At 66.8% G+C, this 15381-nt stretch overlaps 1 protein-coding gene across 1 annotated transcript in view; it reads left to right on the top strand.

The window, feature by feature from the left end:
• Window positions 1-14162, top strand: part of PLXNA1 (plexin A1) — a gene marked incomplete at its 5' end in the record, with an annotated part of 39040 nt that extends 24878 nt beyond the window's left edge. The window contains 12 exons of the mRNA XM_082664562.1: window positions 1081-1223; window positions 2448-2704; window positions 2950-3016; window positions 6267-6413; window positions 6533-6692; window positions 7271-7374; window positions 7566-7662; window positions 7963-8153; window positions 8231-8400; window positions 9599-9811; window positions 9889-10039; window positions 11032-14162. Of these exons, the coding sequence (XP_082520688.1) occupies window positions 1081-1223; window positions 2448-2704; window positions 2950-3016; window positions 6267-6413; window positions 6533-6692; window positions 7271-7374; window positions 7566-7662; window positions 7963-8153; window positions 8231-8400; window positions 9599-9811; window positions 9889-10039; window positions 11032-11127 (1796 nt within the window). The 3' untranslated portion in view covers window positions 11128-14162. The remainder of the gene's footprint in view (window positions 1-1080; window positions 1224-2447; window positions 2705-2949; window positions 3017-6266; window positions 6414-6532; window positions 6693-7270; window positions 7375-7565; window positions 7663-7962; window positions 8154-8230; window positions 8401-9598; window positions 9812-9888; window positions 10040-11031) is intronic.
• Window positions 14163-15381: the final 1219 nt, after the last annotated feature.

Here is a 15381-nt window from a genome sequence, read left to right as displayed (position 1 = left end):
GAGGCGGGGGGCTCTAGTTGAGCCCCAGCTCACTTGTGCCTCTGGGAGCCCCGTCTGGGTCCAGCGCTGTCACGAGGGGTGAACAGGGCGGTGCGGGTGGTGCCTGGCGGTCTCTCGCGTGTCAGGAGCCGGGGTAGGGGAGGCCTTGAGTGTCCTGCAGGGTCCGTGAGTGAATGCTGGCAGCCCTGGGGCAGACGACAGGCATCGTCCTGCCTGGGGATGAGGGCAGGGGGCTGGGCAGGGTCGGAAGCCTCGCCTGGGGGGCCTCATGCCTAACAGGCCTCGTTCTGGGTGGTCACTAATTCCACTGGCCTGGGGTGTCCGGTCTGCCCGGGACCCTGGCCCGTCTTAAGACAAAGGCCCGTGTCCCAGCGCCCCCTCAGTCCCTGGCAGACTGCCGCCCTGAGGGGCTCCGGCACGTGTTGGGGGCTTGGGTGGGAGGCGGCGGCCTGGGCCTTCCTGGGACAAGGACAACCGTCTGCCTGTCCTGTCTGGACTGACCTGTGATGCCCGTGTCTGGCAGCGTGTGTGCGGGCCCCCAGGGCCAGCCAGGTGGAGGTGACCAGACTCCAGGCAGCAGTGCCGGGGTGGGTGGCGGGGGAGGGCCGGCTCCTGACCAGACAGCGCATCCTTGGGCTGCCGCAGGGCTCACACCTCACGGCTCAGGAATGTTCTGAAAGCAGCGGACGGGCGTGTCAGGGGCCCCTGGCCTGAGCCGGGAGGGCTTGCTTGTTGGCACGCAGGGCTCTGCCCCTTCCCAGCCGGCCTCATCCCCGCTCGTCTCCTGTGGCTGGAGCCAGGGGGCCACAGTTGCTCTGCCCCATCGGGACGTGGAGGCCCCTTCCAGCCCCATCCCGGCACCGCCTCTGCTCTCGTCTTGGTGAATTCTGCAGCAGGTCAGGGGTGGAGGGCTCAGCCTCTGTGTCAGGACTGGGGAAACGGAGGCAGAGGAACTTCCTCAAGTTCACCCAGCTGGCGAGTAGCAGAGTCAGGGGCTGGCCCGACCCTGAGTGTGTTGGGGGAGAGTGGGGGGTGCCGCGGGGGCCGGGGCAGCTGCCGTGACACCTCGTCTGGCCGCAGCCTTTGCAGAGCTGCAGACGGACATCCACGAGCTGACCAACGACCTGGACGGTGCCGGCATCCCGTTCCTTGACTACCGCACGTACGCCATGCGGGTCCTCTTCCCCGGCATCGAGGACCACCCAGTGCTCAAGGAGATGGAGGTGGGCTGCTGGCTGGGGTTCCAGAGGCGCTGCCTCTGCCTGCGGGGGCTCCTTGGGTGCTGGGGCAGCAGGGTCCTGGGGGCGGGCTCGAGACTGCTGGGAGGGGGGCCGGGTGTGGGGGGCCTCGCCCCAGCAAACCACCCTTAGCCTGGGCTCCCCAGGGCCCAGCCCTGTTTCGTTGGGCCCCTAGCCTACTGTGTACCACCTGCAGCTCGTCCGGCCTGGCTCCTGGGTGGGCCTGGGTGCCGAGTTTCACTGGGCCAGGGGGGCTGTTGCCATGAGTGTCGGGAGGTGCGGGCGCTCAGCTGGGCTCTGCGCGGCCGACGCGGCCCCCGAGCCTGCCGAGGGGAAGCCGCCTGGCACCCACGTCCTCCTGGGCTGCCCGGTAGCTGGCCAGACGCCCAGGGCCCCCAGCTCGGAACGGGTAGGGGCTCAGCGAGTCTGCTCTGTTGCGCTCTGTGGGGGCGTGTGTGTCGCGTCCTGCACCCCTCGGATGTTGGGGAGCCAGCCCCCTCACGTGGCTGTGTTGGTGGGACATTCCCTCTCGAGCTGCACCTCAGCGGGCCTTCCTGTCGCGCTGGCTCGGGCCCAGGACGCCCTGGGCTGCTCACTGCCTGCTTGTCTGCTGGGGTGTCTGCCATGCTGGGGGTTCCCCATCCGCCATCAGGTGTCTCTCCCGGCGTTGCCGTCTGCCGGGCCGGTCTGACTGTTCTCTTAGCTGTGACTGTGTGTCCTCTCTGGTACCTGTCACCTGTCTTGCCTGGGCTGGGAGCCTTGTGTCATGCTATGACAAGCCTCGGGGCAGATAAGAGTGGGCGGGGACCTGGAACCAGCCGTGCCTGGCATTCCATCGGCCCTTTCCCACCTCAATGCTGTGTGGCTGCAACGTGCTGCTCCCCTCTCTGGACCTGAGTGTCCTCTGTGAAGGGGGAGGGTGGTTTCTGCATTGGTGCCGGCTGGGAGGGGCTGTCGGGCACTCCTGGTGCCCGGTGGACGAGCTGGGCCACACAGAGGGTGGCTGGAGCAGGCCTCCGTTCTGCTCCCGCACGCTGCTGTGCCCCGGGCCTCTGCCTGCTGTGGCTTCTCACGCAGCTGCCAGGCCCTGTCCATTCTGCTAGGACAGTTGCAGCTCAGGGACCCGCCCTTTGTACCGGGGCCTAGACGGGCCCTCGGCCAGCAGGGGCCGGTGCTCTCTGAGGTCTGAGCAGGCCCGTGGCCCCGCAGGTGCAGGCTAACGTGGAGAAGTCTCTGACCCTGTTCGGGCAGCTGCTGACCAAGAAGCACTTCCTGCTGACCTTCATCCGCACGCTGGAGGCCCAGCGCAGCTTCTCCATGCGGGACCGCGGCAACGTGGCCTCGCTCGTCATGACGGCCCTGCAGGGCGAGATGGAGTACGCCACGGGTGTGCTCAAGCAGCTGCTGTCCGACCTCATCGAGAAGAACCTGGAAAGCAAGAACCACCCGAAGTTGTTGCTGCGGCGGTGAGTCTGCGCCCCGTGCCTGCCCCCGCGGCAGCGCGCCCACCGGCGCAGCCCAGGTGCCGCCGCTGCAGTTCCGGGGACCCACTCCGGGGCTTGCCTCGTCTGGGACCCCTCGGCGCGAGGCGACACCTGCTCTGAGGCCAAGGCCTGACCTTTGGCCCTGGGGAGGGTGGGGTGGCGAGGTGGTGGTGTGGGCGGGCCTGGCGGTAGGACTGAGGCCGTCCCTGCATGTGTTCTGTTCCCAGGACTGAGTCGGTGGCAGAGAAGATGCTGACTAACTGGTTCACCTTCCTTCTGTACAAATTCCTCAAGGTGGGTGGGCCGCGGGGGGCCCCAGGTGGGGGTGGGAGGCCAGGGGTGACTGGTGGGCTCTCAGCCGAGACACCAAGGGGCCAGGGCCTCGGCAGGACCCCCCCGGCTCGCGGCTGTCCCTTCGCGTCTTCCCTGCACCTCCTGGAGGCCGTCCTGTCCTCACTCAGCTGCCGGGGCAGAGGTGGACGCCGGGGTCCGACGTGGGTCCCGCAGCTGCACGTGACTGAGCTGGGGCGTGTGTCCGGGCTCCGGTGGGGTTCATGCAGTGCCCGTGGCCCAGACCTGAGGTCGGAGGGAGCTCCCGGGCAGGGGCGTGTGTGTGTCCAGCTCCTGGCCCTGGGCCAGCCTGAGGAGGCGCCCGGGGGCGGTGGGTCCTGTTGGCCCTGCTGTGAGGAGGCGGGCAGCTGCCTGGGCTTCCACTGTTGTTGCCCAGACAACTCCCTCTCGGGCTGGGAGAGCCCCGACCCCCAGACAGACCCTGGGGAGCCAGGCTGTTCTCGGAATGGGTACAGCCTGCAGGCCGGCTAGACGTGGGTCCAGGTGGACTTTGTCAGGGCCGTGAGCAGCTAGCTGGGTCGCCTGCATTTTAGAACTGGGAGGTCATCAGACCCAGATGTCTGTCTGGCTTCCCTTGAAAACCCCGAAGGCTTGGCAGCCGGGCCCGGTCCTCGCATGGTGGCCCCTGGTTAGCTCCACGGTGGGTGAGGGAGCGGGCCGTGGAGCCTCGTGACGCAGGCGGCCTGGGTCTGCTCTCCGTGTGGCTCTGCAGGCTCCACTCGCTGCAGTGTCCCGAGGCGGGGATGGCGGTGGGGCTTTCCGTCCTCCATGGAGGATGTGCTGAGCCCAGCTGCTGCGGCGCAGAGTGCTCAGGACAGAGTCCTGGCTGGGCTGAGGGGCGCAGATGGGGAAAGGGGCGGGGTGTCCACAGGGGCGTGAAAGCGTGGATGGGGTGGTGAGATGTGAGCATGAGGAGGGGCAGGAGGTAGCCAGACGGGGGCCAAAGGCCCTGAGGTGGGCGCGAGGTCCAGAGGGGAGGGGGTCGGGCTGGGTGGGGCTCGCCCGGTGGGTGGTGGCCCAGTGATGCCCAGAGTACGACGACGTTGTTGTCGTGTAGGACAGGTGGCAGTAACAGAGCTGTGCCTTTCCTGTAAAGCGCACCTGTTTGCAGACCGCGTGACTTGGTCACGTGCTCATTAAGTCGTCTCTGGGAACCTGGAGGAGGGGGTTCAGAGGAGGCCCGCTTTCTTTGAAAAAAGAAGTTTAAAAGAAATTTTTTTACGAGAATTTTTTTTAAGTCATTGTTGAATTTGTTACAGAATTGTTTCTGTTTTGGTTTTTTGGCCTTGGGGCATGTGGGATCTTAGCTCCCCGACCAGGGATCGAACCCGCACCCCCTGCACTGGAAGGTGAAGTCTTAACCACTGGACCGCCAGGGAAGCCCCAAGAGACTGTTGAACTTTTCTGTTATTTACAGCTCTCGTGTCACGCCGAGGAATGTTTTCTGTTAGTATATGGCGTGAGGCAGGGCTCTCACTCGATTTTCTTTCCCGATTGGAGAAGGGCTTGTTCTAACGTTTATCGAACAGCCTGTCCTCGTGTCACCTTTTCACTTGGAGACTCACTGGAAGTCTCTGCACATCTCTTCCGGCTGGGCCTGAGAGTCACCGAGGTCACCCTCCTCCCTGTGCAGGAAGTGGGCCCAGCAGGGAAGGGCTGGGTTCTGGGCCTTCCCAGTCTCAGAGCTTTCTGCTCCCTGGTTCCTGCTTCCCGGCATCTGGGCAGGCCTGTGGGAGTGGGTCAGAGCCTGCCAGCCAGGCTGGGAGTGAACACCCTGCTCAGCCTGCATGTTCTGTAAGGACGCTTGGCTTTTAAGGACCAGCTGCTTTAGCGGTAGATTGTCTGGGTTCGAATCCTGGCTTCTCGTGATGTGCTGTGTAACCTCACCCTCTGACCTCCTGAGGTGCCCCTTTTCTTCTGAGAGGAGTAAGTGTCGTGGCGTCTGCAGGGAGAGGCAGCTGTTAACGGCTGGGCCTCTGTCCTAGCTGATGTAATGCAGCCAAGTTTGCAGATGAAACGATTTCAGAGATGGGCGTGTTGCTGGAGGGTCTCCGGATGACCTGCGCTCACTGCCACTCCCTGGCAGCTGTCTCTTTCATCACCGCAGATGCTAACGAGCTGCCTGGAGCATCTGGTTCCGGGCAGAGCCACTCTTGGTGGGCCAGGGAGCAGGCCGGCAGCTGCCTGCTAGGGCCACACTCACTCCCAGCTCCGTTGGGGGGGCCGAGACGCGAGGGGCCTGTGTCCGGCTGAGGTGGGGACTCAGCTGTGCAGGGCACGCAGCAGCTTGGTCACTGCAGTCGGGGCAGCCCTCTGGCGGGGGCGGGACGGGAGCCCTCCTTCCGCAGCTGTTTGTTAACGGTGTTTGTTGTCCAGCAGCGTCCGTAGAGCCCCCCACGCGCCCGCTCCGTGCTGGGCACTGGGGATGTAGCGGGGGGGGGCCAGGCACGCCCTGGCTGCGGCAGGCAGCTTCCACTCCAGAGGGGAAATGGCAGGGAAGCAAACAAGACCATCGAAGAGGGCTGGCTCTGTGTGATGGCAGTGAGGGCCAGCGGGCTCGGCCCAGGGCCCGGGAGAGCCTTTCTGACAAAGGGATGTCGGGTGGGGTCTGGAAGGGGCAGTGAAGACCCGAGGGGGAGAGTTCTGGTTGTAGGGGGAGCAGGTGCAAAGGCCCTGAGGTGGGGACACGCCCAGTGGCTGCAGTGGGGGCGGGAGGCGGCACGTGGTCGGAGATGGGCAGCGCAGACCTTCCCCGAGTGCCCGGACAGCCGCCCTGCCAGCCTCCTGCCCTGGGTTGGTGCGTTTGCACCTGTGAGTGCATCGGCCACGTGCTCTGGAGGGAGGGGCGGCCCTCTCCTGCAGGCGAGTCCTAGCTGAGGGGGCCCCCCCATCTGATAGATGATGGTCGCACCCGTTGTAGTCCCCTGGGCCGTGGGGGCGGCACCGGAGCCTGCGCCTCAACCACATGCAACACTGGCTGCTTTGGGCAGAGTGGCGCCGGGGCCGTGGTCCTGCCGAGGCCTGAAGCGGGCGAGGCTTCAGCCGGGGTTGACTGGCCTTGGTCCTCCCCGCTTGGCCCCTTTGCTGAGGTCGTTTTCCGGGATTTTCATGCCCGTCTCCGCGGGGTGGGGGGTGGGGGGGCCGGGGCAGCGGCTGGGGCGGAGCCTGACGCCGCCCGTCCGCCCGCCCACAGGAGTGCGCCGGGGAGCCGCTCTTCCTGCTGTTCTGCGCCATCAAGCAGCAGATGGAGAAAGGCCCCATCGACGCCATCACGGGCGAGGCGCGCTACTCCCTGAGCGAGGACAAGCTCATCCGCCAGCAGATCGACTACAAGACGCTGGTGAGCGCCGCCCGCCCGCCAGGGAGGGGGAGGGGGCTGACTGGTGAGCGCCGCCCACCCGCCCCTCCCCGCCCGCCAGGGAGGGGGAGGGGGCTGACGCCCTGCGCTCCCACCTCCAGACCCTGAACTGCGTGAACCCCGAGAATGAGAACGCGCCCGAGGTGCCGGTGAAGGGGCTGAACTGCGACACGGTGACGCAGGTCAAGGAGAAGCTGCTGGACGCCGTGTACAAGGGCGTGCCCTACTCCCAGCGGCCCAAGGCCGGGGACATGGACCTGGGTGAGCCCGGCAGGGGCTCTGTTGCGTCGTCCAAGCACTGGGCGCTGGCCCGGAGGGTTGGAGGGAAGGGGTGCGTGACCCAGGCTGGGTCTGTAGGCTGCTCCCCGGGGTGGTGGAAGCAGGGTGGCACTGAGAGGGTGCGCCCCTGCTTGTGGGGGCAGGGGTGGGGTCCCCGTGTGCTTTAGGAAGCAGGTGGGCCCTTGGAGCTGGGTGGGGGCTCTCAAGATGGCTCACGAGCAGGGCGTGGGCAGGGGCACCTGCTAAGTGGGAAGGGCCTGGGGAGCAGAGCCGGGCTGGACCGGGCTGGTCCCTTGGTGGGTGAGGCTGGGGCCACGATGGAGGGAGGCCTTGAGTGCCAGGCTAGGAGCTCCGGAAGGCTGGGCTGCCCAGGGTTGGGCGGGCGGGGGGCTGCCAGAGGGGCTGGGCAGCAGCAGGGGTGCGGGGCTTCTGCTCTGGGCTGGGCCTGTCCCTCTGCTGCCCAGCCTTCACTCAGGGCCCCTGGGACCCTGCCCCCTGGACCTGTCCTGATGGAGGGCGCAAGGAGCAGGGCAGCACTCCAGCGTTCCCCTCCCCCGCAGAGTGGCGTCAGGGCCGCATGGCCCGCATCATCCTGCAGGATGAGGACGTCACCACCAAGATCGATAACGACTGGAAGAGGCTGAACACGCTGGCGCACTACCAGGTGACCCCCAACCTGCGGCCACGGCTCGGGCCCCTCTCTCCACGACGGGGCTCAGGGCTGGGGGCCACGCTCCAGGAGGAGAGGGCACGGTCACATGTGGGGGTCGCCCAGGGTTGGGGGGCAGGCTGAGGCCCAGGTGAGAGGCCAGCCGCGGGTGGTGGGTCACGCATCACCCGGCCTCCTGCCCGTAGGTGACGGATGGGTCCTCGGTGGCCCTGGTGCCCAAGCAGACGTCTGCCTACAATATCTCCAACTCGTCCACCTTCACCAAGTCCCTCAGCAGATACGGTGAGCGCCGGCAGGGGCAGAGGGCCGGCGGGGGCAACGGGCAGACCACCGACCTGGACAGAATGCCGCTCTGGGCGCCGCTGCGGCAGCCTGGGATGGCTTGGTTACAGCCTGTCCCGGGGACCCTCGGCCTTTCCCCGGGCAGCACCGTCCCCAGAAACCCAGGGAGGTGGGGGCGGACGACCCCAGCTGTCGGGGGGGAGCTGAGGCTCACACAGGGAGCCGCCTGCCCAGCAACCTGGTGCCGGGCGGGCGGGGGGGGGGGGCGGGACGCAGCAGCTGACGGCACGGCGCCCGCAGAGAGCATGCTGCGCACCGCCAGCAGCCCCGACAGCCTGCGCTCGCGCACGCCCATGATCACGCCCGACCTGGAGAGCGGCACCAAGTTGTGGCACCTGGTCAAGAACCACGACCACCTGGACCAGCGGGAGGGCGACCGGGGCAGCAAGATGGTCTCCGAGATCTACCTGACGCGGCTGCTGGCCACCAAGGTGGGCGGAGGGAAGGGGCCCGGGCGGGCCTCACGGGGCCGGGGCAGCCGCTGGAGCTGTGCGCCGCCCCCCCACAGGGCACGCTGCAGAAGTTCGTGGACGACCTCTTCGAGACCATATTCAGCACGGCGCACCGGGGCTCGGCCCTGCCGCTGGCCATCAAGTACATGTTCGACTTCCTGGACGAGCAGGCCGACCAGCACCAGATCCACGACGCGGACGTGCGCCACACCTGGAAGAGCAACTGGTACCGGCCTGGGGTGGGGGCGGGGCGGGGGCGGGGCCGAGGTCCCCGCTGGAGCAGGAAGCCTGGGACCTGGGGGCAGCCCGGCTCGGCTGGGGGCTGCAGTGCCAGGAGGCTGGTCCCTCTCCGTCTGGGCCTCTCTGACTCAGCCATCGGGGGCATCCGCTGACCCACCTGTGGGACCGGATGTGGGTGGGGGGGTGTGTGTGCACACGTGTATCTGTGCGTGTCTCTGGGCGTGCGCGGCTGCGTGCAGGTGTGTAGGCTTCTGCGTGAGAAACAGGCTCAGTGGGACAGGCCCGTCCCATGCTGGCTACAGCGACGAGGGTGACAGTGACAGCAAACGCTCCTGGGGCTCTCAGTCCCGTCGCCCCCTCGCTGCCGGTCTGGCTTTTGCCTCCAGAGCTGCCCGGGTCCCTGGCAGGGCCTGCCTGGTCCTCACAAGTTTTGTGCCTCTGGCCTCTTCCTCCCCGTGACCCGACTCCTCCCTGTACACTGCTGCCCCCCCAGCCTGGGATGAGCCCAGGTCCTCTCCAAGCGAACCCACCCTGGGCCTCCAGCTCCACCTGCGCTGCCCGTGGCCCTTGAGGGGGTCCACCGGCCACCAAGGGAGGCAGTGTAGGTCAGCACTGTCCAGGGGACCTTCCTGGGGTGGTAGAAAGTTCTGGGTTGGTGCCACGCACGTGGCCACGTGTGACTAGGGGTATCTGACGTAACTGGTGCAGTCGAGCCCCTGAATCTTTAACTTTATTTAAGTTTAAACAGTGACACGTGGCCAGAGGCTGTCGCTGGCCCAGCTGAGGGTGGTCGTAGAGGTGGCCTTCTGGTCGGGGTCAGCTGTAGTGGGGCTGCGTCTGCTGGCCCCCTTCCCGGTCTTGTCACCAAGACTCGAGGGGAGCCGGCCCAGCCGTGAGCAGGCACTCAGGCCTGGAGGACTGCAGCCGGGCACAGTGGGTACCCAAGGGCGAGAGAGCCTGTGGGGGTGCACACCCTCCCCTGGGCCCGTGGGGAGGGGCTGGCCAGCAGGAGCAGCCCTCGCTCACGGCCCAGCTCTCTGGGCCTGTCTCCCCGGCTGCATGGAAATCCACGGTCACCGTGAAGGCCAGAGCCGGGAGGACGGTGAGGCCACAGGTCAGCCCCCGCTCCCCGCCGGCCCGAGGGCCGCTGAGGCCCGTCCGACCGTGCGCCCGCCTGCCCGCAGCCTGCCCCTGCGCTTCTGGGTGAACGTGATCAAGAACCCGCAGTTCGTCTTCGACATCCACAAGAGCAGCATCACGGACGCCTGCCTGTCGGTGGTGGCCCAGACCTTCATGGACTCCTGCTCGACGTCCGAGCACAAGCTGGGCAAGGACTCGCCCTCCAACAAGCTGCTCTACGCCAAGGACATCCCCAACTACAAGAGCTGGGTGGAGAGGTGGGGGCGCAGGCCCGGGGCTGGGCGGGGGAGGGGCCGGGACCCAGCTCACGCGCCCGCCCGCCCGCCTGCCGCAGGTACTACGCGGACATCGCCAAGATGCCCGCCATCAGCGACCAGGACATGAGCGCGTACCTGGCTGAACAGTCGCGGCTGCATCTGAGCCAGTTCAACAGCATGAGTGCCCTGCACGAGATCTACTCCTACATCAGCAAGTACAAGGACGAGGTAAGCTCGCCAGCCTCACCGAGCGTGCTCCCGCCCCGGCCCGGGCTGCCTGATGGGTCTGGGCGCGTCTCCAGGGCAGGGCACGGGCCATCCTCGACCCTCGGCTCCCGATCTGCTTCTGGAGCCGGGCGCGTGCGGAGCTGGGCCTCCCTGAGACGTCAGGACAGACGACTGACTCGTGGGCTGCACTGGATGGACAGAGCGCAGGGCCGGAGGGGCAGGGCGGGCCCGGCCAGAGCCCAGGCCCTGAGGCCAGAGCAGGCCGGATGCAGAACGGCAGAGGCCGTGCGGGGCTGAATCAGAATGTCCTGGGAGGAGGGGGAGGCGGGGCCGTCGCCGGGTGTGCAGGCTGTAGGGTCTTGGGCTGCTCCCGAGGGAGACGGCCTTTGGGGTTCAGAGACGGAGCCTGACTGCTAGGTGCGGGGAGCGGGGGAGCAGGGGCTGTGGCCGGGCTGCCCGGCTGCAGGGACCACGTCAGGAGCTGGAGGGCTCAGGCGCCAGCTCCAACTTTTGTGTGGGTTTGAGAGGATGGGGCGGTGAGCGCAGGAGGCCTGGCGGCAGGTCAGAGCATGGGGGTGGCGGGCTGCGGTTCTTCCCGAGGGGCTGTGCTATGAGGGGTGCAGAGACGCGGGGCGATGGGGCTGTGGAGGGAGACGGCAGCTCGGCCACGTGCTGGGGGCTGACTGGCCGCCGCGGGAGACGGGTGTGAGCACAGAGCCCAGCAGGACCCGCGGGTGCAGGGGGCAGGCCCTGGGGCTCGGGGGCCTGGAGGGCCGGCAGGGACCTGAGCCCTGTTCGGGTGGTTTTGGGGGATGAGGGGCGGATGGGGACCCCGGGGTCGCGGGGTCCGGGGGTCCCGGCTCCAGGCCCAGGTCCCTCAGCTGAGAGTGGGTGGGACAAAGTGGCCTCAGCCTGGAGCCCACTCTGGACACAGCCAATGTGTGCTACCCCGAGCCCCGGACAGGCCTGATGCCCCCCTCCCACCTCCACAGATCCTGACGGCCCTGGAGAAGGACGAGCAGGCACGGCGGCAGCGGCTCCGGAGCAAGTTGGAGCAGGTGGTGGACACCATGGCCCTGAGCAGCTGAGCCATCGGCCATGACTGCCTGGCCAGCAGGAGAGTGAGAGGGCCCTTGGGGGCGGCCCTGTGCAGCAGCCGGAGCTGGGAGGTCCACGGAGGCAGCCTCGCCCCAACCATACCAGGTGCCCTGCGCTGGGGGCCGGGTGTGCAGTCCTGGCCCCCCTCGCCGCCCCTGTCCCCTTCCCGCCTGCGGGGGTCCCGGTTCTTAATTGGTGTTGGTGAGACGGTGCCCTGCAGCACCTTCCACGCCCAGAGCTGCTCGCCATGGGGCTGGGGAACCCAGGTGTGGCCGGGGGCCTTCTCAGGACAGTGGGTGACTGCTGCTGAGGCCCCGGGGGTGAGGCAGGAGTTCTCCTATAGGGAGAGGTTGGGCTGCCGAGGCCAGGAGGGCCAGGCCCAGGGGCTGGGAGGGGGTCAGCTGTGCCCGGCTCCCTAGGCAGAGTCTGAGGGCTGGGGCGTGGCTGGCGGCCGGGCGGGGAGGCTGAATGAATGCCCAGGGCCCAGCCACAGCGAGCTGAAGTCGGTCCAGGCGTCACCACCCACCTGCCACGTTCCGGCAACACCACACGCACCAGTGCACCGCCGCCACCATCCTCCGATTCACCGCGTGCTCTCCGCGGCCGAGGCCAGAGCGCCACGTCGACCTCGCCCAGAGAGAGGCCCCCGGCTCCCTCCCATGGAGGGGCTGCAGGACGGCTCCACGCGGGGCCCAAGTGACTTCCAGAAGGACTCGGATCCCGTTCCGTCCTCAGGGCTGTTCCTCTGGGAGCCGCTGGGGCCTGGGGCTCCGGGTCATGCGTGCACGTTCCCTTATTTATTCCCCCCACCGCGCCCGCCCCCGTCCCGGCCTGAGCTCTCGGCTGTGGAGGTCCCGGGAGCAGCCCCGAGCACCCTCCTCCCCCCTCCCCGGCCCCCACCCGCCTTCCAGCGGCGTCAGTCTGGCCCCTCAGCAGCGTGCTGGTCCCTCGGAGTGGAGGGATATCTGGGGGCTGTTGCTCGTCTTTTAGGGGAGCAAGGGGGTCCTGCTGTGCTCTGCTTGGGCAGCGGGGCCACGGGGGCCTCGGACCACACCCCCTGGCCTGGCCGGGAGCAGGACGCAGTGACCGGGGGGCCTGCAGAGCCGGTCTGCCCGTCCTGCTCTCAGCGAGCAAAACAGCGCGTTTTTAATTAAAAAATCTGTACATATATATCCATATATATATATCCATATATATGTGGTTCTAGCCTGTCTCCAGCCCCAGTGGGGTCCTGTATAGTTACCTGGAGGAGGAGAAATTTTACACTTTAGAATAAGAGAATTAAGGTAGCGAGAAAGCAATACCAAATGGTCGTGGAGAACGTGGCCAGAGCTTCCCCGCTGCAGCACCCCCGAGGCCTCCGCCCTCGACCTGCGGGTCGTCCTGTTTTCGTTTTGACGTGAGAAGGAGAGGACTTCTCGGGCCGAGAGCTTCCCGGACGCGGGCCGTGGATTCCTGCATGACTGTGCTAGCGTTTAGTCTGACTTGATCTTTTTAAAACTGCAAGTGTTGAATACTAGAGGTGGTTAGGCCCTTTTTTCATGTTTTCTAATTAATCAGTCACTTGTGAAGGCAGTGGCCTGTTCCCTTTGCAATTCACTTTTTCGACGGTACTACAGATTCCCGCGGACTTTAAGGGACAGTTAGCTGTGGCCGGCCCCACGCCCCCGGCCGCCCGTCTTGGGTACCCCCCCCAAGCCGCGTGAGCCAGACCGCACACCTCCGTCAGCTGAGGAGCTGCTCCCTCGCGGGAGGAGGGGTGAAATCCGCCCCCTCCTGACTCAGGAAGCTCCTGGAACCGGGGTGCAGGGGGCCCTGGGCCCCGTGGGCACTGAGCAGGGCTCGGGCCCCCCGCGTGGCGGGTGTCCAGCAGGAGCTCAGGCCGGGCGGGCGCTGGCCGGGGCCGGGTTCCGTCCGGGTGCGGGTCTCGCTCCCCCCGAGTCTTCCCTGAAGCTGCTTCTGATCGAAGCCCCCGTTCTTCCAGCCCCGCTCGGGTCAGGGGGCTCCTCGGCCGCTGCGCCGCCGTCTTCAGAACCCAGTCCCAGCCCCCCTTCCTCGGGCCTCCCCGGCCCCGTGCTTGCCCCACGGGCGGCGGGCTGGGCGGTAGTGACGCAGGAGGGGAGCCGGCCCTGCGGGCGCGAGGCCTCATGGAGTGCGTGCGCAAGCACTTTAGCGCTGTCTGTTTACACACGAGCCGATCGCTGACCTACGCCTGCAGCCCACCCCGCAGCACGGCCGCACCTTCCTCTCCCGGGGCTGGACTCGGGCCAAGTCCTCCTCCTGGCCCGTCTCCAGGGTCCTGCTGGCTCCACCGCGCCTTCGGCACTGGGCCCAGGCGCCTGCCGCCACATCCCCGTCCTCCTGCCGGGCACTCGGACCCCAAGCTCCGGCTCTGGCCTGAGGGTGGCTGGAGTGTGGCATGGGAGCGCTGCTCTGTGCAGGTGGGTGGCCCCCAAGGCCCCTCTGCAGCCCCAGGGCCGGGGCTCTGGACTGTGGTGTGGGGCGGTGTGCCAGGATGCCTGCCCGCCCCGACACTGCTGCTACTGCCCGCCGCCCCGGGCCCCCTCCCGCCCTCGCTCACACGCGTCTCAGGAGCGCCAGGGACAGCTCGGCCTCGGTCGGGAGCCTGGCCTCTCCATATACCTCGAGCTTGCCCGCACTCCCCGACCCGGGCCCCAGGCCCCAGGCCCACGGGAGAGGTCCCCCCGCCCTCCCCGCTTTGCCCTTGCTGAGCGAGCCCCGCCTGGCTCTGCCGCCAGTGCTGGAGCTGAGGGCTCACGCCGTTGGTGCTACACAAGCTAGAATAGATATATTTAGAGAGAGAGAGATATTTTTAAGACGAAGCCCACGATTAGCTGTCCTTTGACGCCGCAAACCCCACCCAAAAGAAGAGCGATCGCTCAGCAGCCTGCGCGGCCCCTCTGCCGCTGCCTCTCCCGGGGGCGGCGTGGCTCGCAGGCTGTGTAAATACACGGCCGTTTCCTAGTTTACTGTCTCAGATTTAGTACTTGTAAAGACACACACATTAAGGAGAGAATAAACATTTTTGCTAAAACTCGTGGCTCTGGGCTCTCCTTACTCAGGGGTGGGGGAGGGGGAGGGTCCTGGCCTGGGGCCACGCGGCCAGCAGAGCTGCAGGCACAGCCGCCCCCCCCACCTCGGCGGCAGCATTGCCCGAGATGCCGGGACTCCTGGCCTCAGGGCGTGGCCAGTGCAGCAGGGCCTCCCCAGGACCTGGCATCACAGAGCTCCTGTGCTCCGGGCCCCTGGACCACCGGGGAAACATCAGCTGAGACTGAAAACACAGGGCCCGAGCCCCACCCAGGGGGTCCTGTTGACCTGGGCCCACACAGTGTTCTCAGCTCCCCTGGGTGTTCTGCCTCGGCTCAGAGCAGTCGGTCCCTGGAGACCGTGTTAAAGTCCAGAGGGCCTGGGGAAGCCTGGACATTGGCCTGGGTCCCCACCCTGAGCAGCAGCGTTGGAGCTGCGCGTGCCAGATTTTCTTAGCTAGGAGCACCCCACTCAGAACCTTGCAGCTGAGGGGCCCAGTTTGGGCAATGCTGGCCCTCCCAGCACAGGCCCATCGATCGGTCCCATGAAGGTTCTGGAAGGTGGTTTCCTGCCCTGACGGAGAAGGTGTCGGTGCAGGCTCTCCCAGCGTGTGGCTCTGGGCAGCACCCCATCTGTCCCTGGCTGTTTCCTCCAGGGCCCAATAGGCTCGGCCGTTCCTGCCCCGGGGGGGGGGCGTGGCTATCAGAGGTGACAACTGGGAGAGGCAGGCCTGGGTGTGGACGGGATGAGCGTGATGGATCCCAAAGGGCGACCTGCACGTTTGCTTTTGCCTGATCTGCAGGCGGACACAGGCAGCTACAGTGATGAGGCTGACGGCCCACTCGTGGTTCAGCCACTCTTGTGGCCAGTGAACTTGTGTGGACCTCACAGTGACCCAGACAGACAGGAAGCTGAGGGGCATGGTGGGGAGTGGCCTCGCGGGACTGGAAGCCGGCCACCACCTCACAGGAGAGAGGTCCCCAGAGAAGCCCAGCGGCACTCCAGCCTGCCTTCCTGTAGTATCTCCGACCCAAGAGCTCTGACAGTGGGCCATAAATCATCGTCAGTACCTCCTGCTCCAAAATGGGCCCATCCTGACAGCCGGGGCTGCAGGCGGTGAGCTCGGCACCAGGCTCAATCACTAAGGAAATCAGTGTAATCAGCATGACATTGCATCGGAAACAGATTTAGCA

Source organism: Grampus griseus (assembly GCF_964374135.1).
Source record: "Grampus griseus genome assembly, chromosome: 10".
NCBI classification, from domain to species: Eukaryota; Metazoa; Chordata; class Mammalia; order Artiodactyla; family Delphinidae; genus Grampus; species Grampus griseus.
This window is presented reverse-complemented; position numbering and strand designations above follow the sequence as displayed.